Raw genomic sequence first — 26,415 nt, 5'->3', positions numbered from 1 at the left:
ATGTGCCTCTGCTTAGGCCCACATCGAATTATTTTGAAGATTCTTTAATCCAATTTCGTAAAATTCGGTAAGTCCTATAAGCTGAAGGTCGTTACAGCAATAAATAAATAAATCATATTGAATTTATCCTTCAGCAGCTGCTGCTACTGCAATGCAGTAAGCTCCTGCAGATGCTACGCTACAAGTAGAAGCCCGTGTAGAAACTATGAGGCGTGGAGTGACTGCTTCAGTGATTCATCATTGTTCTCTGTAGGAAACATAAATTATTCATTGCCCTGTCATCAGGAGCCCAGCAGAGCACTGACTGCTAGATCGATCAACTCTTCGTCACTTGAGCTTGTGTTTACCGTGTGAAATACAGGACTAACTGAACACATATGGACCTAGGACAAAGATTTTTATGTAACCAATCATAACATGTAAGAATTTTTAAATATAGATTTGTTTATACGGAATTTATCAGTGGAATATACGCCAAAATTAGTCATATGAATTGAATTTATTCCCTACTAGACCGCGCCATAATTCAAGCGGTTAGTCGCTGGCTTCACACTGCGACGGCCCGGGTTTGGTCCCGGGGTATGATCAAGTGGGATTTGTGTTGGATAAAGTGGCGCTAGTGACGGTTTTCTACTAGTACTTCGGTTTCCCCTGCCAATCTTCATTCCACCAATTGCTCCAGAATCATCCTCACCTATCATCTGGGGCTGGTACAGTAGGCCAGAATTGGCCGCAGTACAAGGGACTTAGTTCCACCCCACTAGCCATAATATTCCCTACTACAAACCCTACTTGACTTAGAGTTTTACTTTACAGTGAAAACGGGAAATAAAGAAGTTTTTAGTCCTACGATTTCATTCTTCTAGGCTTAAATAATATAGGCCTAAAATGCAGATATCATTAAAATCAATTTTTATTCTTATTCCGATTAATTCCTTTTGAAAATGTACACTTGCTTGGATGTAGCCAAACATCGCAATATGAAGGCGTATGAAGGAGATGAGGCATGGCTCCTATCATTCTAAGTCTCGGCACTACATGAAGGCGAGTTGTCGTCTTCATGGTCCGGCCGCTTCACGTCCGGAAAAAATAGTCCCTGGTACCCACTGAAGTGGACTGGGTGGGCCCTGGGTCCACTGTGGATGAAGTGGCGAAGAGAGATATTGAACGAAAAGGTATGAGATACACGAGACCTGTAGCACCCTTGATAACCATGAGAAATACATACAGATTCAGTAGGAAAGCCTGAAAGTAACAGAACACTTGAGTGACGTAGAAGTAGATGGGCGAATTAGTCTATATTTAAATAGGCGATAGAGAATTAGAGCGTGTCCCTGTGGTCTGAAATTGTTTGACTAGCGATACGGTCCTGTGACGGGCTCATGTTAACATGGTAATTATACGGGTTCCATAAAAGGTGGGGAATTTCTCTACCCACTACTTAACTCGTAGCCTTCCCAGAAGTAGGGTAATACGCTTCCGGTCTACAAAACCGAGATTAACGGCCGTGGGGATCCGTTGCGTTGACCACGCTATACCATCTCTCCGCTAAATTTGGCACTAACTTCACCGACAAGCGGCGGTTTCTCGGTCGGTATAGTTCGCTTGTGGACCTCAGGCCACCGAGTTTAGTTTTTAGTTTAGGGTAATATGGCTCGGTGTAGTTGGTTATTTTATGAAACTTTTGAGTTTTGTAAGAATATTCCCGGAATGATTACGTAGGCCTATATGCATATAAACCTGATATCTAATGAGGAGATGGCTGTGAACAAGAAAGTAATCGTGTCCTACTTAAAAGTATTATTCAAGCATTTTCTCTGTGGGGCTGAGAGGATAAGAAACACCTCAGTTGAAACAGTCAGTCTCTGGAACCATGTTCGAACTCCTTAACATGAAGAATAATTAGCGGCTTAGTCTTTATATTCATTGTAATTCTTATTTGAAACATAGTTCAGTAAAACTGAGGTTTATAATTAAAGAAACAAGGATATTAAACCGTAATTAACATAATTTTACTGTCTATAATCTTCGTCAATAGAACTTATAAGCCTCCTTTAGAACTGTGTCTCAAATATTTATTCTCTCTTCCAAGATCAATTTAATTTTAGTCCTCAAATCCAAATTAATTTTTCATACAGTTAAATAAGGGCCTAGGGTCAAATTCAACATCTTAAGGAAAACACATAGATCTAAGTATGCATGAAATACATAATTATGCCTTACAGAAAGTTACTGCTTTTGTATAAGTATTTCTGCATACTAACATCTCACATTTGTTTACGAAAATGATCTTACACATGAAGGTGACTTTGAGAATCGTGACAAGTGAGGAGTCGCTGGGAAATGTGGGTGACCTTGTTCTGCAATGTGACCACTCACGTGGAGGGAGTGATGAGCATTATAATGAAGGCTAGTAAGAAGAACGCTATTAGGAATACTCACTCTTTCAAGGTACGCACTGAAATATGACAGGAGACTCTAATTAGTGGAAAATTAATATTTACTATTAGCCAGGGGTGACCAATGGAACTAGGTGTAATTTTCTCCTAGAGTTCTCATATCGAAGGTGCGTGAGAAAGTTTAGACTTCTGTATCAGAACCCGGTACTCATTTGGACGGCGAAAAATTCTCCCATTTCTTATGGAACGTGATTGTACGTTGTTTGGGACTGTGTTCACTACAGCCCACGTCCTAAATCCAGTCCACATCGTCACTTCTTGTTCATTTCAGGTCCACTTCAATACTGTCCTAGAATTTAGGACAAACGTGTTGTCTCTTACAGTTAACCAACCAAAGTTTTGCATGCATGCTACAAGTTCTACCTGTCTGATTCATCTTGATCTGATCATTGTAACAATAAAAAGAAACGCCGTGGTTTTAGTCCGCAAGCGAACTATACCGACCAAGCTACCCCAGCTTGTCGGCGAAATTAGTGCCAACTTTAACGGATAGAGGGTGTCGCGTGGTCAGCGCAACGATTCCCCATTGCCGTTAATATCGGTTTTCTACACCGGAGCCGCTATTTCCTTGAAATAGCTCCTCAATTATCCTCAAGAGTCTGAGTGGACCCCGTTCCAGACACACTACTTCTCAGAAAATCTGGTAGCGCCGGGAATCGAACTCGGTATCTCTGAATCTGTAGCCAGGAACTCTGACCACTAGACCACAGAGGCGATCAGCATCGTAACAGTATCTGATAAAGAATTTAAATTATGAAGCTCCTAGTTTTGGTCTGTGACCTTTCCCATCTTCTGTCAGTTTTCCCCTCTTATGTTCAAATATACCCCTCAGCAACCTGTTCTCAGACACCCTCAGTCTGTGCTTTGGTTTTGACAGATCAAGTTTCATGACAATGGAAACAAATATAACTGTAATTATGAGTTGTGGATTCTGTTATTTATTTCTTTTACTTAACCAAACTAGAAGATACAATTTAGGAGTTCTGTTCTGAACGGTATAAAGTATTTTCCCAGTTTAATCTGTCCTTAATTTTTTCGTGAATGAAGTCTCGATCGACTATCTCGACTACGAGATTTCGTGGTTTTACAGGATGCCTCCAGATAATTGTCGATATTATTACTTTAAATCTGGCCACGGCCGCTTCCTGCGATATACTTCCAAATTCAATATTCACTTATCACCATTCAAGGTTGTGGACTAAAAGCTAACACGACAAATTTGAAAGTGACGTATGAATATGAACAATTAGGAATTCAACTGACAGCCAAGTATTTTAATATCAAAACACTTAAGTCTATATCTTTTTGATGATATTTGCAAAAATTTTCATTTTTAATATTAAATCAATAAGCATATACTTGTTACAGAGTTATTCATGCCATATTTATAAATCTACAGACATTGAAATTTCTATAATTGATAAAATACCAGATATCGACACGAAACATAACGCATGAATATAAAATAACATATTGTTTGAAGACGTTTAAGAGTCTGCCTTTCGTAACTAGACATGAGGGTTGGTTTCTACCGTTAATACACTATATTTATCCTATACATTTTAAGACATTGATGGTTTAGGCTACTTGTTTCATGTCTATGGTAGGGTTAGTTATATTTAGCTACTGCTGAGTGCAGGAAGATTGAACATTTTGTCAGCTGGCGCCTAACTTTCGGATCACTCCTCACCTCCGCACTGGATACATATACAGTTGCTCTTCTGCAGGTGACCTGCTCTTCACTTTTATAGGTTTAAAAAAGAAATGCTGCAGTCTTCAGATTCCTTCACCATTTATTTCAAAACCTGCCACATTTACGAAACACCACCTACAGGAAGCGAGACATGTAGATAATTCCAAAAGTTCGGTGTGTTCGTCGGTTGATGAAATGGATTCAATATTTACTATAGGGTTCTGACTAGGCAACCGATGAAACGTGGTCTCAGGTGTTTATAGCTTTAGTGTTCTGTGACATCGGTTGTCCAGTGATTGAGGCTAGCTCTTTATAAGGGAACCAACAGAGTAAGTGTCTTCCCTCACCTGAGGACGGAAACAGATCCAGTTTCATAAACGTTGTGTTTTTCTAAGTTATTTGGAATCAGGATGACGGACAAAGTCCGAAACCCAGTATCTCTGTGGATTCATTATTGTTTACACATTTCTATGCAACATTAAGGAATGATTTGTTTATTATCAGAATAAATTATCAGACTTAGGTCAGGCCTTCGTCTGTAAGCCTAGTCTTTGATATTTTTACACTCCTTTCGGACGTAAGCGAAAGCTTTCATTTGTATACTTCAAATTTCAAATCTCACATGCATTAGGGAAGTTGTAATGAGGCAGAAGTGTTCATGTCAAGTGTAAACTAAGGAAGAAGCAATTTTATTTTTTCAGAAGAGTTTAAGAATTTGAGTTAATGCCCAATACTTTGACTAGTGCAGTAAGGCCTAGGACATTTTATAATCAATGTAATTAATAAAGTTTAATAAAGTTTTGATACATAAGGTTGATAAACATATGGCGCACACATTTACCTACTCTTCGCTAAATGTTTTAATCCTGACGCAAAGACCTTCATAGATTGTATAACTTAATGTCAATTTCATACGTTTATCACTTTTGTTTGTGCAAACATGACCTCAAAATTCAAGTACCATATTTAAGGCTCCTGAAGATTATAAAGACGATGTTTTTCCACCTCATAAGTCCTCATGGTCGCCATATTTGTAGGATTATGAAGTGGAAGGGAAGAGTACGAACCCAAGATGACCTTCATTGGCGTGATGACCACACAGGTTTTATGAAAGCTGACCAATAGTCTTAAACGTTATGAGTGGGGAACAATCACTCATGTACTTAAAGTCACATGACAAGCCTCAGGACAAAACACGGAAGACCGTAGTTTAAGAGCAGTTAGAATAACCTTCACTCAATATATTTAGTTGTATTTCCTGTCTCTACCATCCTCGGGTTTCTATAATCATCTTTGGTTTGTTTAAGCAGATTGTCAGTTACCGTGAACAGCGTCGAATTGCAGGATAAACTGAATGCTGCAGGAAGCCGTAATGGCCTAATCTTTCTCGAATTAGGCTCACTGAACTGGTTCCTGAATGTTTATGTTTGTATCAGATTGAGAGAACTAAGCTGGCATACTCTTTCCAAACTTGCATACGCTCACTTGGAGTACGCGTAGTTTTAAATGAGATCCTACGTGGAGTTAGGTCTCTGTATGAGTAGGGCTACTGTAAGAGGTGTGCTAAATTTGTCTCTAGCTGATTACTCCGCCTCCTCGTGATAATATTAAAATTTGTAATAGGCCAAAGTGTAGTCTGTAAGGCAAATATTGTTTCAAAGATCCGATGAATTAAAGATTTCTTTATGGAAGAGTGGAAAATACTGTACTACTACTAATAATAATAATAATAGCAAAATAATAATGATAATACCGATAACACTAATTCAGTTCCTTCATTTCAGTGCTTGCCAACAGCGAGGTGCCTATAACAGGCTTATATTAATATTAATCTAAATCAGTTCTTTATTCATTTAAGTCCTTATATCAACAATCGGTGGCTAATTACAGAGTCAGAAAGAATACAAACAACACCAACAGTCATCATCATCAGTAATCTGTCAAGACGACAGGTCAACAGTCTCTTCCAAAACAATTCCTCCATTTAATGCGATCTAGAGCTTTCTCCTTCAAATGACAGTATCCTCTTCTGTCCCCAAGGTCATCCAGCATCTTCTTACGTCTTCTTCCTTGTCTTCTTGTCACTTCTATCCGCCCCTCTATCTTTCCTTCGATAACTTCTTTTAGAAGGCAGTTTCTGCGTAAAACATGACCAATCCAACAGCAAGGCAACAAAAATAAATAATAATAATATGGGTCACCTTAAACATCGATGAAGACACTTTAAGGCAGGGAGTGAGGGGAGATGACTGACGACACAGCTCGCCCCCTCCCCTCTTCGCAGTTCATCACTTTTACTTAATACACGTATTATTCAAATTCATTGATAATCCTTTGTATTTATTTATAATTGCTTTTGGACACACTCCTTCTATGGTGAAGGAATTATATTCTATAGATGAGGCTTTATTTTCGAGAACAATATTCTCAGTCCACGTACTTTCCAGAAATTGCATGACGGTTGATATATATGCGACCGTGGAATACAAGACCGACAGGTAAATTTAGGTTTATAATTGAGAAGATCAACAGGCATGACAGATTTTGTTAGTGGGTGTTTAGTGAAACTTGTAACTTTTTATAAACGTCGCAAATGTTATTAAGCCACAGAGCAAGGTTCTACAAAGACTTGTACATGAATATCTCTAATATATCTAATATCTCACATTACTCGTGCTCGTGCTCGTGTGACTCGCTATGCTCGCCCGTAATGTGAACGATATGACAAGACAAAAAATTTAAATTTTAAATTTAAAAACTATAGCCAATAATTAAAATACTACTGCAGCCTATACACATTACGAGTAAATACACGGATCCTCACGCGCCGAAGCCTGGCGAGCAACTGAAGTAGTGTGGACGAAGGTTTACTAGCACAAGTAAAATCCAGACGAGTCTCCCGACGAGCAGAAGCCTGGCGAACACGAACACGAACACGAGCACGAGTAATGTGGACGCGCCTTAAGAGTAACCAGGGCCAGGCCGGTCACGGTAGCCGAGCGGTCTAAGGCATGCACTGTCTTCACTCGCTCGGAGGCCGGAATCGTGGGTTCGAATCCCACTCAAGGCATTGATGTTTAATGTTTGTATGTCTGTGCGTTTTTCTGTGTTTGGGTATAGGTAGAGACCTTGCGACAAGCTGATCACCCGCCCAAGGAATCCTATCGAATGTCTAAGATTTAGTAAACCGAAGTGAAAAGGAGAAGTTCATAGAGGTAGGCCAAGGCCCAAAATGGGGCTGTAGCGCCAATGGAAAAAGAGCAGTGCCAGTGCCATTTTGTTCATCACAATTAGACTAACCTGGGACTGAACACAGCCCCCTCGCTAAGAAGCCGACAGCAAGCCGCCTGAGTCACGGCATGGCCATATCAAACACTTACTTCTAACTCCATTATTTATTTTTATTTTAAAATCCTGAGCTTTTGTTCCTCACAAAGTTGTTTTGTGCCTGTTGCCCTCAGGATTGTTACTTCTGAGAATCTGTGTGACCGTTTCTATTATTTTAATGCGGGCTTAGGGTACGACATGATATGCGGTAGAAAGTAACCAGTCATCTTTGTAGTTGCAACGCGGCCTCAGGAAAGTGGCTTCACACACATGCGCAGTGATCACACAACACGTGTTTCTCGCGCAATTCGACCGCGTCTCGTGAACGTGAAAGCACCTTGAAGAGCCTGGAGGTCACAGCTGTTGTCCGTAACTGCAACACTCTGTCTATTAACTAAGTTTAATTAGCGAAACTATTTAACTGACCTGCATTTGGCTCTTCAAATACGGTCTTTTATTTTAAACTATGTAATTGCTCTGTTAACGAACAAGTTCCTCAAGAGAGAAGATCAGAGAAAAAGGAACTTTATGATAATATGTAAGATTCTAGATTACAATTGATTATTTATACCGAAATTCATAATATGGATAACTTCTTTTTCCCCCCTTGGCACTACAGCCCCAGTGGGCCTAGGTCTACCTCCATGAACTTCTCTGTTCACTTCGGTTTTTCTGGGCCTTTCACATTCAGTAGGACTCCTTGGGTGGGTGATCAGCTCGTCGCAAGGCCTCTACCTGTACACAAACACAGAAAAACGCACACATACAAACTAAACATCCATGCCCTGAGTAGGATTCAAACCCACGATCCCGGTTTCCAAGCGAGCGGAGACAGTACATGCGTTAGACCGCTCGGCTACCGTGACCGGCCCAAATAGGATTTATCTTTTGTTTTTGGTGTAGAAACTAGAGGCACGCTCTTTTAGTCTAATTTAGAAAAACTATTCAAAATAAGCTGTTACTTCGGTGTTATTGGTGTCTATAATTGTATACACTATTATACTTTTATATGGTATAGTCGGTTTGTAGAATGACCGGTTGGGTCACTATGATCCTGGATTAACTGCTGAGGTAGGTGGTTATGAAGGCTGAATCGGAGGGAATAGTCTCTTGTTATTATATGGAAACATCTGATACAAACTAAACTGATTATCACAAAATATATTTTATTTAAAGAGGGGCAATTCATTTGGTTTGTAACAGAAACATTTTAGCAAAAGAGCAGTAAAGGTGGTGTAGTTGGTTGAGGCACTTTACTACAAGCCGAAGGGTTTCGATTCCCGATGAGGTCACTGGATTTTTCAATTGACCTAATCCTTCCAGGCGCACTATGGCCCTGGGGTTGACTCAGCCTCTAACAGAAATGAGTACCAGGAATCTTCCTGGGGGTAAATGGCGGCCGGCGCGTAAGGCTGATAATCTTAACGGTATCTGTTAATCGATTGTCTAGAAAATGTGAGACCATCAACGTCTTACAACCCTATGGGCCTCCACGGCCTGTTACAGGAATGGTTTATCCATTGAAAGAATATAGAACGTTGAACACTAGTTTATGAGAATTAGGTTATGCCATTGAACTGGGCTTCCTTCACGCACGGTAGTATTGTAAGCAAATGCATTTCTCTCGAAAACAGATTTAATTTTCGCTGCTAATTTCAAATAAATATATACATATTTTTCCTGTAAGGGCCTAATCTATCAAACATTCTTCTAAGTCAAGATGTTAGGTTAAATCGAACTTTACACTGTTCTTCGCGTAACATTCTAAGTGAATAAATGTGCAAATAATATTTTCATTTTACGATCGCCTTACGAGATCTTGCAGTGAACTTGGCAAGAAGCTTCAGAAACAAATGCTATTTTTATTCATAGAATAAAACAAATAATTCCCCTATAAAACACTTGTGTTTGAAAGCCATATAATAAGAAATATATTTCCGTATATAAGAAGGATAAAAAAATCTTTGTAAGACTCAACGACAAGGTTTATTTCTGTTTCCAGAGGATGTCATATCCCTCCAGGAAATGCTTATTTTTTTAGGCACCATATTTCAGGCTTTATTCCTTCTCGCCATCTCTGTCTTACACGTTCTGCAGTAGAGCCAATGCTGTAGAGCTGTAGACTGTATTCCAGCGTTTGTTGCGCCACAATAAACTACATATTCAGGTATCTGCTTATATTTATAAGAAACGTTTCTCTAAACATTTCGTATGCTCCTTCTGTCTGACAGGGGGCAAGCGGTAGCGTAGTTGGTTGAGGGGTTATGATACAAGCCGGAAGGTCGCGGGTTCAATTCCCGATGAGGTCACTGGATTTTTTTTTTTCAATTGACCTAATCCTTCCAGCTGCACTATGGCCCTGGGGTCGACTCAACCTCTAACAGAAATAAGTACCAGGAATTAATTAAATAATTTTCCTTGGGAGTAAAGCGCGGCCGGTGAGTAAGGCTTACAGCCTTACCGCCATCTTTGAGCCGACTGTGTAGATAGTGTGGGACCCTCAACATCTCACAACCCTATGGGCCTTCACGGCCTGTTACAGGAATAGCTTTCCTGTCTGACAAAATCGTATCGAGCTTCAGATAGCTTTAAGGCTTGTTCTTAACAGTGCTGCCAATATGAATATAATCCACCAACAGGGTTGTATGCTGAAAGCTTTTGTTTGTCACATACGTGTATCTGTATCTGTATCTCTTGCAATCAATATTAGTTTTCGTATCTGACCTACAGGGTTAATATGTCAAGCATACATATTGTGAGAGGTGAACCCACTGCATAGAGAAGTGTCACTTCCTAAGTAACGCGTTGTCGAGACATTGTGCTGACAATCGTCGTCTAATGCTAGTCAACAGCTAGTAATTTCTAGGCAACGAATAGACCCGCTAACGAATATTCTAGATAATACGGGAAACAGAACCCTTCCACAAGGCGTTCTCTCAGCGGTACGCGAAGAGCTACTTTAGAGGATAGAAGACAAGGAGCAGGACAGTTCATATCGGACGAGAGATAAGAGAAGAACTGTCGAAGAGGAAACGCAGAGAGACGGCGGACTTGTCAGATCGCTTCGTCTGAAAGGGCGTTATTTGAGAGAAATTGTAATTGTGAGTGTAAACGAGTAATTCTCCAACAATCAGCATAGTCTAAACTCGCAACCCATTAAATATTTGTCACGGAACCCCTGACACATGACAATATTTTAGTCTCTTTGACAAAGATGAGTGAATGAAAACTATCCATTTTTTTTCTAAAAATATACGGTAGCATGCTGTATTACCGGCTTTATTTTGCTTACTTCAAGCAACAGAGTACTTCTTCGGAAGCAAAACAATCGTTCATCACTTTTTACAGGATTTGAAAGTTCATGAGTATGGCCACAAGAGTCCGCCACTGGCACCCATCCCAATCAAGCTGAATCCAGACTACAGAGGAAAACCCAGATAAATTAAAAATCGTGTTGAATACTATCGTTTCTTTTTGTATAATTCTACCACGTAGTCTATCGCTGTAAAATCAGGATGTTATTAAAGGTAGTATTTCTACGTTTCGTATGAACCTGCTGCCTCCATCCTCAGGATACTTCCAACCGCTGATGATCATCTGAAAATCCACACTGTGTCATAATTAAGAAGATTCGGCTGGAGTGTTCTTACATCCTTGGATTCCATAGGGCCTAATTCGGAAACTTCAAGATATGCCATTATGTTAGATTTTGGTATATCACGGCGGTGGCTCTGAAGAATACTATAATTCTACCGATGTTCTTCCGAAATGTCCGTGAACTTATGTAAGAGTATGCCACATCACAGAGGATAATACTCCTCATTCTGCATCTTGTCGTAACAGAAGAAAATTTGTAAAATTTTAATTAAATTCGAATTTTCGATTTGTCTCTCGCCCCCCTAGTTGTCATAAAGATGACCCTTAGGTTGCAATTAAAAATTATACTAAGAGGCGGGATACGCAGTCGGTATAGCGACTGGCTACGGGCTGCATGACTGAGAGGTCTGAGTTCGAGTCCCAGTGGGGTCACTTCTTCATGTTGTCCAGAGCGGCTCTAGGGCCCACCTATCATCCTATCTAATGGATGCCAGGGCTCTTTTCCCGGGGGTAAAGCTGCCGGGGCGTAAAGCTGACCACTCACCTCTAACTAATCCCAAGATCGAGAAAACGTGGGTCTATACATCTGTACACCCACCACCCCCTAAGTCTTCATGGTGTAGTGCTTAATTAGATAAGCACAGGGGAAGCTTTATTTTTACCCAACTTATGCTACGCATATAAGAACGCGTATGTTTTTTTTATTGCCAGTGGGGTGGGACTAAGTCCCTTGTACTGCAGCCACTTCTGGCGTATTGTACCAGCCCCAGATGATAGGTGAGGGTGATTGTGGAGCAATTTGTGGAATGAAGATTGGCAGGAGAAACCGAAGTACTCGGAGAGAACCTGCCCCAGCGCCACTTTGTTCACCACAAATCCCATTTGACCAGACCCCGGGATCGAACCCAGGCCGCCGCGGTAGGAAGCCAGCGACTACCCGCTTGAGCTATGGCGCGGCCTACGCGTATGTATACCTGAGTCTAGAATGTTCCTCTGGAAAGTAGGAAGCAACCCGAGTTAAAATTCTACGCCGACTGGCGTCTGACGTCACCACGCCACTTTATATCAATAACATGGAAGTTGTCGGTCTCAGTTGCTCACTGTCAACTGGGTTAAGATGTTCACGAGGTGAGGAGGCAAAGGAAACAAACTGGAACACCAGATGAGAGCCCCCCCCAACTCCGAGCATGGGAGCAGGATTCAGGGGTGAACAGTCACGCGCACAGAGCAAGTTTGTCCATGCGCCAACGCTTTAGTTTTAGAGGTGACCGGTCCGAACTGGCTCCGAATAGGATCAATTCGAATTTGCTGTTATTCTGACACGTGCACATCACCTTCTGTACTTCGTTTGGCATGAAACAGCCGACCGAACACGCTGCTACAGAGACACAGCTACAGGTTTTTATTCGGGAAGTATTCGCTTCGAATCTCGGTCCGGACTCCGGCTCTCTTGTCTGAGGTCCTTCGTAGTTTTCCTCAGTATATGTAGAGGAATGTCGGGATAGTGACTCAAATCACAAAAGGCTTTTTCTAAATAATTTATAATTCGTCTTTCATTTTATCAGCCTACCATCCGACGCTAAACGGAATGTGTCATACACGTATCCAACTGAAGGATAATTACTGTGGCTCCAAACAATGAAATACTGTATAAATCCGGGCCCCGAAATGCAGCGGTAATGAATTAGAGCCATTCGAAAGTGTTCGGGTAACAGTAAAACGTATTCCTTTAACAGGCCATGGAGGCCCATACGATTGTGAGGCGCTGAGGCTCCCACATTAGGCTCATAGATGGCGGTAAGGTTGTCAGCCTTACGCGCCGGCCGCCCTTTCCTCCCAGGAAGATTCCTGGTACTTACTTCTGTCAGAGACTGAGTCGATCCCACGGTCATAGTGCGGCTGGAAGGATTAGGTAAATCGAAAATTATTCCACCTCATGGTGACTCGAACCCGCGACCTTCGGGCTTGTAGCATAGTGCCTCAACTAATTACACGTAAGAGTACGGTTAGAAATGTGATTACAAGAGTAGGGTGTGCTAGTTACTTTTGTATGAAACTGGAATTTAGAACGGATGATGTGAATGATGGCTTGTCATTTATCTTTACCAACTTTCACATTCAACAAGAACAAAAAACCCGTTTTCATATTTACAGTGACAGTGAGCTGACCACGTGCACTAACATTTGACACCGGGCGTTCATTCCCAGTGAACTATATGTACAATCAAATGTCATTCTGTCTGTGTCATAGTTGCTCTGTAAGCCCGTGCCTAAAGTGCGTAACTACATAACAGTTTCTTGTACGCATTCTTATTATGAATCTGGGAACTGAACACAGCGTTACAGACATCTAGGGTATGAAAAAAGGATCAGCCGCTTCTACATCTACAGGAGAGCACGTTAGCTCAAGCGGTAGATCCTTTCACTTTTGTTAGGTAAAATTCCAGTTAAAATCTCGGATGGGATAATCACAGAGTATCCTGATGGAGACATTTGTGGTGTTCATTATCCCTTGCAGAAGAATGCTGGGGTAGTATTTCCAATTACAGCCTCAAACATAATTCTTGTTAATTGGACTATCTTATTAATGTACGATTTGATGTTCTCACAGCGTTAATTATAAAGAATATTGTCTTCTGGGATATATCGCCGTGTAGTCCACTGAAATTCAACGGATGTCTGAAACGTCGATTAACTTTCAACGGACTACACGGCGATCCTAATAATATTTGGTGAAAGGCATAGAAAACACCAATCTCCCCAAACTTTCCTTCTTCTCCGATTACTTTCATTCCGTCCCCCCCCCCTCTTTGCCGCCATATCGGGCCCAAACATTGTCTCAGAACTTTGTTATTCCCTCAGGGGAAACTTTCACAGGTGTTTAAACCTATCTTTTTTATATCTTAAATGTTAGATTTTGAACTTCCTACTAGACTTTAAGAAAAACACAGAAATGCAGAACTATATATATATGTATGTCCAGTATGAAAGAGAAATAAGAAAGAAGAAAGCAGAATTAACCCGAACACATTTTACATGTTAATTAAAATGTATTCCTAGTGAAGTTACAATACAAACCAGCAGACCCAAAGATGTAGGAAAGATGAACTCGGCTGAAGAAAGAACAGGCTAGAGGACTGTCTGAGCTGAGGAAAAGGAGGAAGAAAAAGACTTTCAGATAAAAGCAAGATTTTTTGGACTGAATATAAGCTTACACATTTCACCGAAAGATAAATCTGCCTGTTTCAAGTTGTGTGAAGTGCTTGAAAATTGTTATAATAAATATATCATTGAACGGGTTAGAATAAGTGAAGGCAGGCCCTAAAAATATGATGATTCTTTCATTATTTAACAACAATATTTCAAGTACAGAATATCAGAAGCGGTGGAAGGGTGATGATATATTTTCTTAGACACAGAAATTATGATATTAGCCAGAGAATATTTACCTAACAGCTGAAATGAATTCAACATTTCGATAGGAATGTTTTCAGCTTATACAGAGTGTGAGTGAAAGGTGCGGACAAATTTTGGGCACAAGTTCCGCTTACCATAGCAAGAAAAAATGTCCATGCCGACATGTGACTGGAAATATTAATTTGTGAGCTGTAACTGAAAGAATACTGTACGTGCGTGAAGGTGGTCCGGCACATTTTATCCGTGCTATGCCATATGTTCTCAATATCACTTATCATGACTGATGGATAGGTAGGAGAGGACACAACTCACTAGATCTGAAACCTCCGAATTTTTACCTGTGGAGTCATCTAAAATCTTTTGTGTGTCCAGCTTCTGTTGTAACCGAAGAGGCATTTCACCATCAACCACGCATTCTTTTTTATAGTCAGATGGATTCTGGAAGTGCATATTATTCGTACTTTCGAAGAGAAACAGCTCATTATCTATAACATGTTTTTGAAATATTCCTGGATATATCTCGATTGATCAGGATTGAAATAAAATTCACAGGCTGAAATATGTAGGTTGTTCCTCTTTGTGATATTTCAGAGTTCGCTGTTTTATGTATGAAATTCGCCAGGCTGTGTTCTCCTAGAGTGACTGCACAATTGAAATCCCAAGTAAAAACCGGTGTGGTAACTCAGCCCTATTCCGCAGATGCCTCGCTGCGCATTCCAGAACATCCAGGACCTGTTTTCGACCCACAAATTGATGGACATACGTTGCAAGTTACTTGGACTTTGTGTCCAGTATTCACAATGCTCCGACGCTTACAGGAATTCCTTGCCAGCCTAACATGGCAACTCGAAGCAACTTGCACTCATACACTTCCAGAACTTCAACATTTCACACGAGCATAAGACTTTTTTATGTAGACTTTATACAAAGTATATAAGATTATAACATGGCGTGAAAGTCGTGTTTTTCTGTCATTTTATCCGACTGCTTTAATTTCTGAAATTGTATGACTATTTTCGGTGACATTTGATATTGGAGTTCTGCATTAAAAATTCTTGACAATTGTTCCTTCAAATATTATGACCTTACACGAAGCTAAATTCAAATTTATCAATTTTAGGGAAAACCGCTTGTCGCATAAAATATACGTAATATACTAAAGGTAATGTTATTGTGTCCCGTCAGTCGAACAGATGGATCACAATGGCCTACACATAAGGCTATCTTCCCTTAATTATTAAATAGCACGTATAAAATATTTTTGGAGAAAAATGAGACGAATCAAAAGTCGTTATTGTCAATACACACCACGCTGACTCCATATCCACTTCGAACAACGTTCGGGAAATCACTGACGGTAAAGCAGAGGAAATATCAGATATAGGGCAGCTGTGACTACTTTGTTCTACGGCTTTGAAGAACTGTTGTGTCATTTTGACCCAGTCTGCCGGCTGAGGGTTACGAAGTAAGAATCAGACTCAAACTTAAAATCATAGTTAATAACATGAAGTAACCCTCACTTAAAGTGGATACAAATGTAGTCTGCACAGAATTGGAGGAAGGCAGGATCTTCAGAATGGTACATGCACATGATCCCAGTGGACAAATGGGACATGGGAAGACCTACAAGCGGCTAGAGAAGAAATCAAACTCTCGAGCTTCGGAACGGAGTTACAAACACTGTATTTGTAAATGACAGCATTGTCTGGCCTTACCTTTTTTTTTAAATCATTTAGTGAAGGGTGGAGTCCAACTGGGTCCACTCGGCACGGCGGCCACTGATTGGCCTATTGTAGCCTGCCCCGGGTGATATTATGATGATGGAGAATTTGGTGGAATGAAAATTGTTAAGGGAAACCGAAGTATTCGGAGAAAACCCGCCACAGCGCCATTTTGTCCACCACAAATCCCACTTAACCAGACCCGGAATCGAACCAGGGCCACCGCGGTGGGAAGCCAGCGACTAACCGCTTGAGCTATGGCGCGGCCTTAAAAATAACAACTGTCGTTGCTACTGAATCACTTGCCCAGTGATTTGCCTCATGACAAAGGTGGAGAGGGGAAGGTAAATGATGAGATGACATTGTGTTAATATTTACTCCACTCTAACATATTATTTGAATAATTATTACGGGCTAGCTGTCATGTGTCACATTGTAATAACATTAGCTATTGGGTCTGCAAAGGAAATGATTTGCATTGCTTGTTGATTGATTAATAGGCTTCTTTACATAATCCTTGACCCTGAAGATTTTGGCAGCAGTTGCCTACGCTTTTACGAAACGTCGCTAGACATCCAGCTTATTACACAGCATCATATCTCAGAAGATAGTCACCGCCGTGAGATATCTCACATCCTACGTCCTTAGTGTAAAATTTTCAATTCCTTCTGAAGCATATCTTTTGAATATTTCTGCATCTAAATACTGTATTTATTAGAGGGTCTGTGATTTTGGTGTCTCATGAAGACTAGGTTATTCCTTGAGTTTGCCGATCACAGTGCCCGTGATGTCTAAGGCATGAACTGTCTTCGCCCTCTCATACACTGGGATCGTGTGTTCGAATCCCACTTGGGACATGGGTGTCTGTGTGCATTTATTCTGTGTTTGTGTCGTTCTGTTTGTAAGTAGAGACTTTGCGACGGGCTTATACCCCGTCCAAGACGTCCTACCTACTGTGTAAAAATCAAGAAACTGAAGAAAGCAGCGAATTTCAAACAAAGGACTGTAGAGCCACAGACAGTCAGATATTATTTCATTTTGCAATTGATGAAATAACCGATATCCAATGACTGCTTAAAAACTCATCTCTGTTCTCTTTATACGTACTGTGCTTGGAAACGAAGAGAAAAGATCAATTGATTGATTGATTATTTCACAGGGCCGTGGGCAGTCACGTGGTGATGGACCCGACGCTCATCTGCAAGAAGACTCGTCGGTTACGAGGCAGACTCGCAGATATATGTAAGAAAGAGCCAGCTCTCCTCAAGGAAATATCAAAAGGTGTGTCACTCGGCACCAAGGAGTGCCAGTACCAGTTCCGGAACCGACGCTGGAACTGTACGACAGTGCACAGAAGCCTGCGTAAAATTCTCATGAGAGGTAAGTGTGACTGTCACGCTATCTAGTAACACCGCTCTTTTCCAACCCGCCTTTGCTTGTATCGGCGCAGTCGGAATGGTGCTATCCCTGCTACACCTGTTTCTATCTTAGGACAGTGTATGATGGCTACTGGAAGTTGTCCTCACAGATCAAACTAAGGGAGATCGGTATAGATACGGGAAACTAACTGGGTCGGTTCGCATGAGTCTCAGGGTAGCGATGCCGAAGAAAGCGTTTTCTGAGAGTTGAGCCAATTGACGTTTATTCACCTGCTAATTCACCACACTGTTAAATTAATGTATTCTTAGCTTTAAGTTACAGCGTTACACTATCGGCAAGCTATGTCTCGGAGCGTGCAAGGGTCACGTCCGTTCAGTTCGGAATATTGTGCAAGTCTCCTTTGTGGAATGGCTTGCACACCCCACGCCGGGAATTCGAAAGATGGTGTGGACATATACATTTCATCCCATCTTCCGTAGGAAGCTTGAACGAGGCAACCCAATCATACTGGCCCTCATTCACAGGCAATTGTAACAAGCTCTGACCTGTCCTTTTAGGCGCGTCCGGTTCCCTGTACCCGAGCTAAATTTATGACTGATCGTAAATGTCATAACTCCGGACCTCTTGTTTCTGCCAGAATCTAGAAATTTTCAACATAAACACCGTATTGCACGTCCCAGACGACGAAATACGATATTATAGATCACGATACATTTCCAGTAATATCGAAACATAAGACTTTTGAAATTCAAATTACCGAGAATTGATTAGAAATAAATTTCATGGTCATCTATAATCATCCAAATAAATAAGGGCTCAGAATGATCAGCGTCACTAGGTTGTTTGTAAAGTGTTAATAACTACAGTGACTCCCCCAAATCGAAGTCAGTTGGTTCCATAAAAGGTAGTCGATTGGCGATTTTTTGTTTAATGAAAGCAGTTTTAATATTTGCTTTGCTTATCCTTGTAGGGCCCATAATTCCATTAAATTTATTCACAAAGTTACAACATGTGATTAAAAAGAGTTATTACTGATAAGTTCTTGGGCTTCTGCTTTTCAATGTCTACATAAACGACTTGTGTGATTCAGTTAAACACTCCAGGTACCTACTCTTTGCAGATGACATTAAAATTTACCGTGCTATTAGCTGTCCTGAAGATTTTAATCTTCTGCAATCTGACGTCTGTATATGTAGCTGGTGTGCAGCGAACTATATGAAACTCAACGTTAACAAGACCCAAAGTTATAACGTTCTTCAGGAAAACTAACTATTTGATATACGCGTACAGACTTTTTTATTTCACTATAACTCGAACATATTCAGGGAATATACCTTGATTCTAAACTTCATTTTCATGATCATGTTAATTTTATTTTTTCACACTGTGTTAAGATGCTATGTATAATTCGCGTATAACCTTTAACAAGTCAACCCTTGGATGCGCGTTCATAATATACTTTACTTGAGTTAGATCCAAGGTTGAATACGCTTCAGTAGTTTGGAACTCCATTACGTCAACCGATGCAAACAAACTAGAACGCATTCAGCAGAAATTTACGGCTCTCTCTTTTAAACTTTTTTTTTTCCTCAAGTGCGCGCGCAATGGCTATCGTCCATTATCCCGGGAACGGCGATTGTTTCGGTATTCGGACATATTATGGGAGTGTCGATGAATCGAATCGTTGATTAGGGGACATCGATTGGAGAAAGATTTATTTACTGAAATAAGAATCATGCAGTTTCCTACAAAATAGGGGTCCGTTTTAAAAACGAGAAACGGATAATTATGACATATAAGATTTGATATATATATATATATATTTACACTTGATTTTCGAAATGTTAATTCAAATGAAATTTTGCTAAGGGCAAACACCACCAACCTCAATTACTTCCTTCGTCATAGGCAAAAAAAAAATAATGCCCTATTCTCAAGTGGAACCCTGATAGTTCAGTCGGTATAGCGACTGGCTACGAGTTGGACGACCGAGGAATCGGAGTTCGAGTCCTGATGGGTGCAAGAATTTTCATTTCTCCATATTGTTCAGACCGGCTCTGGTGCCCACCCAGCCCCATTTCCAGTAGATACCAGGGGTTCCTTCCCCTGAGTAAAGCGGCCGAGGAGTGAAGCTGACCACTCACCTCCTACTAGTGCCAAGGTCAAGAAAATGTAGATATATGTACATCCACTGCTCCATAAGGTTTCATGACGTAGTGCTTAATTAGTTAAGCACAGGGACGACTTTAACTTTTATATATATACTTGATATTCGAAGTGTCAATTTAAATCAAATTTTGTTTGTTATGGGCAAGCATAACCAACCTTCAATTGCTTTCCCCATCTTAGGTAAAAATATATTTTCAACACCCTGATCTCAAGTTCCACATTCGTATAAAGAACAGGAAAACTGTATTTTGTATATTTTAATATCTAAACTTACACATTTCAAGGGCGGAAAATTGAATTAGGCTTATAAGTATATTACATATTATGGATTTGTCAATCCTTCCTCCCTGTCTCTTACTCTCTCTTTTTAAGTTGTATGTAATTGTAATCCGACGATAGGTCTTATAGTAAATCTTGGTAAAAGACTAATTCTGTAATTATGCATTTGCTATCAGAACACTGAAGTTGGCACTGGAATACGCATGACTAAATAAATTAAAAGTGGTCGTTAATGAGCGTTGTTACATTAACACGATTCCCGAAATGTGACAGTACAATTGAAATGATTCAAGTTCTCACGTATAAAAGAACCCTCATCAAAAATTAAACATCTACAGTCGAATACCGCAATGTGGAATGTTGCTGTAGAGTATTTTAAAACGTTAAGCACATGTGTCACTCTTTCATACAATGTGATTCGTCAGATAGCTTGGTTACCTTGATATGTCTGCAGTGGTGACAAAAAGTGGTAACATGATCTGTAGTGGGGATATATTATAAGCTCATGTGTATATCATCATAACACATTTTCATTACTTACTAATGATTATTAATGACTTAAAAAAAGTTGTACAAATGATCTGCTTGTAGGCCCAAAAATCCAAAAGAAAGATTTTCTTCTGTTACACTAAGTACCTAATTTATTTTGCTACCCAAACCTGTTCTTTCCCATCAGCCATATTCCTCATCTTAATTTCAAACTCCTTAGTTTTTACTTTCCTCGCATCTCCATTCAAGAAGGTACCGATGGATGTGGCTCACTGCAGGGTCTTTCCTTTTCGAGACCCCATTCCCTGCGTGCCTCTGTTTTCAGAAGTAGATCCTTATCTTATTCATTAAGAAATGTCCGAGTTCTGTCAGTCTTTCATACAAAATGTAGAACTTGTGGAAAGAGAGAGTTCTGCATTATGGCATACAGACCCGTTACTAGGCAACGGTCCTTAAACTGCAACATAGTTGCGGTGAATCTTTTCGGTCCGTGTCGAGGTGTTATAAGAAGTTCATTCTGGAGAATTCGCGATGTTCTGAGTCTGTAGTTATGGGTTCGATGACTGGGGTTCACTGTTGTAGAAAATTTTTATATAGGATTTGAGGTTCTCACAGCGGTAGCTATGAAGAGTTACATCTTCTGGGATATAAAGCCGCGTAGTGTGATGCGGTCAACTGACATTTCGCAGGAACATAACGCCCTTTTCTTCATAGTCGAGGAATAAACCAAAAAAGAGGGAGTGTGAAGTTATTTTTCAATTAATTATCCGTTGATATATTGGGTTTTTGGACTTTATCCATCGTCCTGGCTTTTAAGATAACTAATAAAAACCCAATATATCAGTGTGTTATACACCATCGTCAAAATCCTATAGTAACTAATTATCCGTTGTTAAATATTTTCGAGGGATTTGTTGCTTGGCTTATTCTTCAGTCTTCAAAATAAAGGCGAAATATTCCTTCGAAACCTCAGTTGACTTTCAGCGGACTATATGGCATTACAATCCCACAAGATATACCCATAAATCTTAGCCGTTCTTTCCTCCGCCTCATTCAGAGGGACTCCGAGCCACCCATCCAATGTGTACGATGTACTGATCACCCACCTCATTCAGGATTGAGGTTAGGAATGCTTGAAGCACCGTTTTCACTCCTTACACGTCTGCACAGCGTAGGGTTAAACACAGAACCAACTTCTCTCGCTTGACTATAGGATCCGTTCATTCTCGAACTCGGTTATACTAAGACACGAATGGTGAGCTATACACTTCTGACTCCCCGCGGCTAATACTTACTCTCAGTCCGGCTTGAATAAAAGGAATCCAGGACAGGTGACTCGGTATAGCGACTAGTCTACGGGATGGACTACTGAGGGGTGGGGGTTCGATTCCTGGTAAGGGAAAAAGATTATCTTCTGATTAAAGTGCAAACCCTGTCGGGGACCCAACAAGCTTCCTATTAAGAGGATGCGTGGGAGTGTCCCCCGGGGATAATGTTGCAGTGGCCTGAAGCTGTCCACTCATCTCCGTCTTGTGTCGAGTTTTTAAGAATTGTGAAGCTACACTCTACCCCCCAGTACGTCTTCATGGCGTTGTTCTTAATTAATTAAGCCAAGAAATAACTTACTTTCTTAACCTTACTCCTTGGATTGGTGCGGAGAATATTTGTACCGAAGAGAGATGAAGTGACAGTAGGTTCGAGAAAACTGCATAATGAGGAGCTTCATAACCCGTACTCTTCTTCAAGCATAATTAGAACGATCATGCCAAGGAGGATGATATGGGCAGGACAGGTAGCACGAATGAGGGATGAGAGGAATACATATAGGATATTGGTGGGAAAACCAGAAGGAAAGAGACCACTGGGAAGACCAAGACTTAGGTGGGTGGACAATATTAAAATTGATCTTAGAAACATAGGATGGGATGGTATGGATTGCATTGATGTGGCTCAGTATATGAACCAATGGAGGGCTCTTGTGATGACGGTAATGAACCTTCGGGTTGCATAAAATGCTGAGAAATTTTTGAGTAGCTGCACACGTGGTAGCTTCTCAAGAAGGGCTCAGCTCCAAGAGTGTGGGTGTGGCGTTACCACTTGGATATTGGTGGTCCTTCTGGACATTAGTGTAAAGCAAAGTCAGGTCTCTTGAAGAGTCCCTTGTACCTTGTGACTTTGTATTGTAAAGTAATGTTAGACTACGACAGATATGTCCCAGTGCCTGGGCAATATTACACTGAGATTGATAAGGGTGCGGATACTTATACAGTAGAAGTTCAGCCGGCCCCACAACGTAGAAAGAGGCTCTTGTTCGCGTCGGGAATACAATACCGGGCGTTCAGCCCACGGTACATTTCCCACTCTGAGCTACAGCGAACCTTCTTGTCCCATGCTACGGAACTGCGAGGCTACAGGTTACAAGCCTACGTAGTTGGGCAGACTGGAAACTAAGTCAGTAGTGCAGAGACAGGTTNGGGGGGGGGGGGTGAACCTGGCGGGATGACTGATTTACAGAGGGATAGCTAAGGCAGGTTATTATCATGTTTGTTTCACTCATGCGCCGTAGCATCTTTGTGCTTACTCTCCAGCATGAAAACGTCAGGTCTTAAAGTTATAAAATTGAGCACGCAACGCTTTTGACTGCAGGAACACCGAGTGTAAAACTTTAGGTGTTCGTGGTTTCCTCAGCCCTTCCAGATAAATGTTGCAACACGGCCTCTAAGCAACGGCAGCCCAATTTTACGTTCTTTTCGATCAATGGTGTACTATCACACAATCATTCAAAGCGTCGTTAAATACATTATCAATAAATAAATATATTGATATCCCTGTTCCGTTCTGGAAGAACCGAAATTAACGGCCGAGGGGATTCGTTGCGTTGACCACGCGACACACTCTATCCGAAAGAGTTGGCACTAATTTCGCCGACAAGCGGCGGTCGCTCGGTCGGTACAGATCTCTTGCGGACTAAAGTCACGGAGTTCGTTTTTATTGTTGTCCCTGTCCTTAATTGATGAAGCATTGTGCAGTAGATGGAGGTGAAGGGTCAGCTTTACATCCAGATCACTTTACCTCCAGGGACAGGGTTCCCGTAACACTGTATAGGAGTTTGGAAGGGCCCCAGAGTCGGTCTGAACGCTGTGGATTAGGTAAAAATTTCTTCCTTTGCCGGGAATCGAATCCCGATAAATGAAAAAAATAAATTGCAGTGTTCCTCTATTAAACATAGTATCATTAACGGAAATGCTTTCATCGTCTGATATGGATTTATAATATTTTATATCGATTTCTTTGATTTTTATATAAATTGTTCCAAGCTTGTATTATCAAGATATGTATTTGGTTCCATGGTTTTCTGTTACGTTTTCCATTTTTCAGTGTTCAGAACGGTTCGTCGATAATATGGCTCTCCTTATTTCAGACCGTTTGCAACCTCTATTGCTGCTACAACTCTGCTTCAAATTTCGGCAAGCCCCCCGAAACATGTCTATACTTTTTCAGCAATTTATATACGTATTTCAATTTGAAAACAAGGCCACTTACTAAAGTGGCCTATTGGAGCGCTAAAGAGCCAACACTTTTCAATGCTTCTTTGTTTTATACTAGTTCCCTACCAGTGCATAGCTGGGTAGTCCAGTGATTGGGCTACTGCCTCAAGGATCATGAACCAAAGTTTCCTACATTTAACCCCCTGAGAGAGGGTAGCTTCTTCCGCCCCGCTTTTGTATAAACTATGCTCTACACTGTTGAGGGGAGCCGGGGTACTTCTATTGGTATAGCGACTGGTTACGGGATGGACGACCGAGAAGTCGGAGTTCGAGTCCCAGTAAGATCAATAATTTTTGCTTCTCCAAGTCCTCCAGATCGGTTCTGGTGTCCACCCAGCCTCCTATCCAATGGATACCGGGGATGATTCCCCGGGGGCCAGAGCGACCTGGACATGAAGCTGACCACTCACCCCCAACTAGTGACGAGGTCAAGAAAATGTGGATATATACATCCATAGTGCTTAATTAGTTAAGCACAGGAACAACTTTACCTTACACCGTTGAGTTCTTGATCATAACCACGGTCAAGGGTCCCTTGAGGGTATTACTAATCGGGTCAGTGCCCCCGCAGTTTTTTAATGAGGTGTTCCTCCTCCACTTCTCCCTTCTCCTTATTCAATCGGGCTTCGGACGAGCTATGACAGAGTTGCAAAACGTGCACGTGTTATTATTAATTTTGCTTTTAAATTATTGTCTTCCAGTACTGCAAATTTTTTGAAGGATGAAATTTAATTAGGATTTTTGGTAATAGTCCAAATTACTATCACATAAGATAATGTGCCTAAAAATTACTCTCAGCTACTATTACGTGTAAAAATATGCTAAAACTAAGTTCTTATCTTGCCGGTCACGGTAGCCGAGCGGTCTAAGGCATGCACTGTCTTCGCTCGCTCGGAAGCCGACATCATGGGTTCGAATTCCACTCAGGGCATGGATGTTTGTGTTCGTTTTTCTGTGTTTATCTACAGGTAGAGGCCTTGCGACGAGCTGATCACCCGCCCAAGGAGTCCTACCCTATGTGTAAGATCTATAATAACCGAAGTGAACGCAGTTCATGGAGGTAGACCTATGCCCACTGGGGCTGTAGTGCCAAGAAAAAAAAAGTTCTTATCTTGCTCATTGTATACAGATCCCCGCCTTAAGATGCGAGAGCCCGAAGAGAAGTGTAAAAGTATTTAAACGGAGAACAAGAAGGATTGCGGGGCGGATTGGCTCCCTAAAGATGTGTAGCGATCTGATGCATTGACAGTCCTGTACACACTGTTGTACCTTGAGGGTGACGTGCATGGCATTTTCTTTTTTCGAGAAAACATCGCCGGTCGATCGAGCGGTAAATCAGTTAATCGATCAAAGTACTTGATTTCCTTTGAAGTGGTCTTAAGCTGTCACGGCGCGATGAAGCAGATGCCTTATCAACGTGACGTAATTATCCAGATCTCGCCAAATCCTCTCTCCATTCTTTAAGAGAAAAATAGGAAGAAAACGAGAAATAAAAGGACACATCAATCCTGGAAAATTTATGCTGGAGTCTTTTCTGTAACTACAGCATTCAATTTATTGCCTCTTGCTGAAAGATAAAATCAGTTGTGTATCCAGTCATAATACAAGAGCCACCTGAACACATATTAAATAGCCAGGTGGCTGGTAACAATTTAGAAGTTCTAAATGCATTATGTTATATTAAACAACTTAAAGGAATTTCGTCCTGTTGACTGCAATGGGGAACTTCCTGTACTATGATTCACTGTTTTCCCAACAGGTCTCACCCCCACAAGGTTACTTACAAGTCGACATATAGTCTAGTGAAAGTTCGCCGATGTTCTGGAGTAACATTGTTGTTGCTTGATTCCTGCTGGTTGTTTGCCTTTAACGATAAATGATACAAACTCCGTCCTAAGTGCAAACAATATACATTTATATGTCTTTGATCTTGCTCTTTCTACACTACATGTTTCGGCCTCTATCGGCCATCATCAGGTGTATACTCTTAACGTTGCTGCCACACTGAACCCAGTTTAAAACTTAACATTTAAAAACACAATGTCACGTTCTTCGTATTATCAACATCTACATCGTTGATATGTGTCTGGTATGTAGATTATGTTGCACACGTCAAACCCGATATTCTTGTAGTAGCACTCTAAAAATCTTTAGTTATGATGTTTTTAAAATCTTTTAAAATTTTCTCTAAATTTTAAATTTAAAATTTAAAATTCTTAGGGTTACTCGCCCTATGTCTAAGTGCTGGAGCGGCTAGTTCTTGTTTTCACACTGTACAGGTGTTATCTGTAATATACAAATATTCGTATTATTATTTTATGTACGTAATATTTTCT

General features: G+C 40.8%; 1 protein-coding gene across 1 annotated transcript in view; it reads left to right on the top strand.

Annotated features, from left to right (window-relative positions):
• LOC111861269 (protein Wnt-6) overlaps positions 1-26,415 on the top strand; it is a 92,391-nt gene that overhangs the window by 50,134 nt on the left and 15,842 nt on the right. Inside the window, exon 2 of the mRNA XM_023845703.2 lies at positions 17,374-17,594. Within this exon, the coding sequence (XP_023701471.1) occupies positions 17,374-17,594 (221 nt within the window). The remainder of the gene's footprint in view (positions 1-17,373; positions 17,595-26,415) is intronic.

This window comes from Cryptotermes secundus, unplaced genomic scaffold, assembly GCF_002891405.2.
Source record: "Cryptotermes secundus unplaced genomic scaffold, Csec_1.0 scaffold68, whole genome shotgun sequence".
Classification (NCBI taxonomy): domain Eukaryota; kingdom Metazoa; phylum Arthropoda; class Insecta; order Blattodea; family Kalotermitidae; genus Cryptotermes; species Cryptotermes secundus.
The sequence above is the reverse complement of the archived record's forward strand: the minus strand, read 5'-3'. Positions and strand labels throughout refer to the sequence as shown.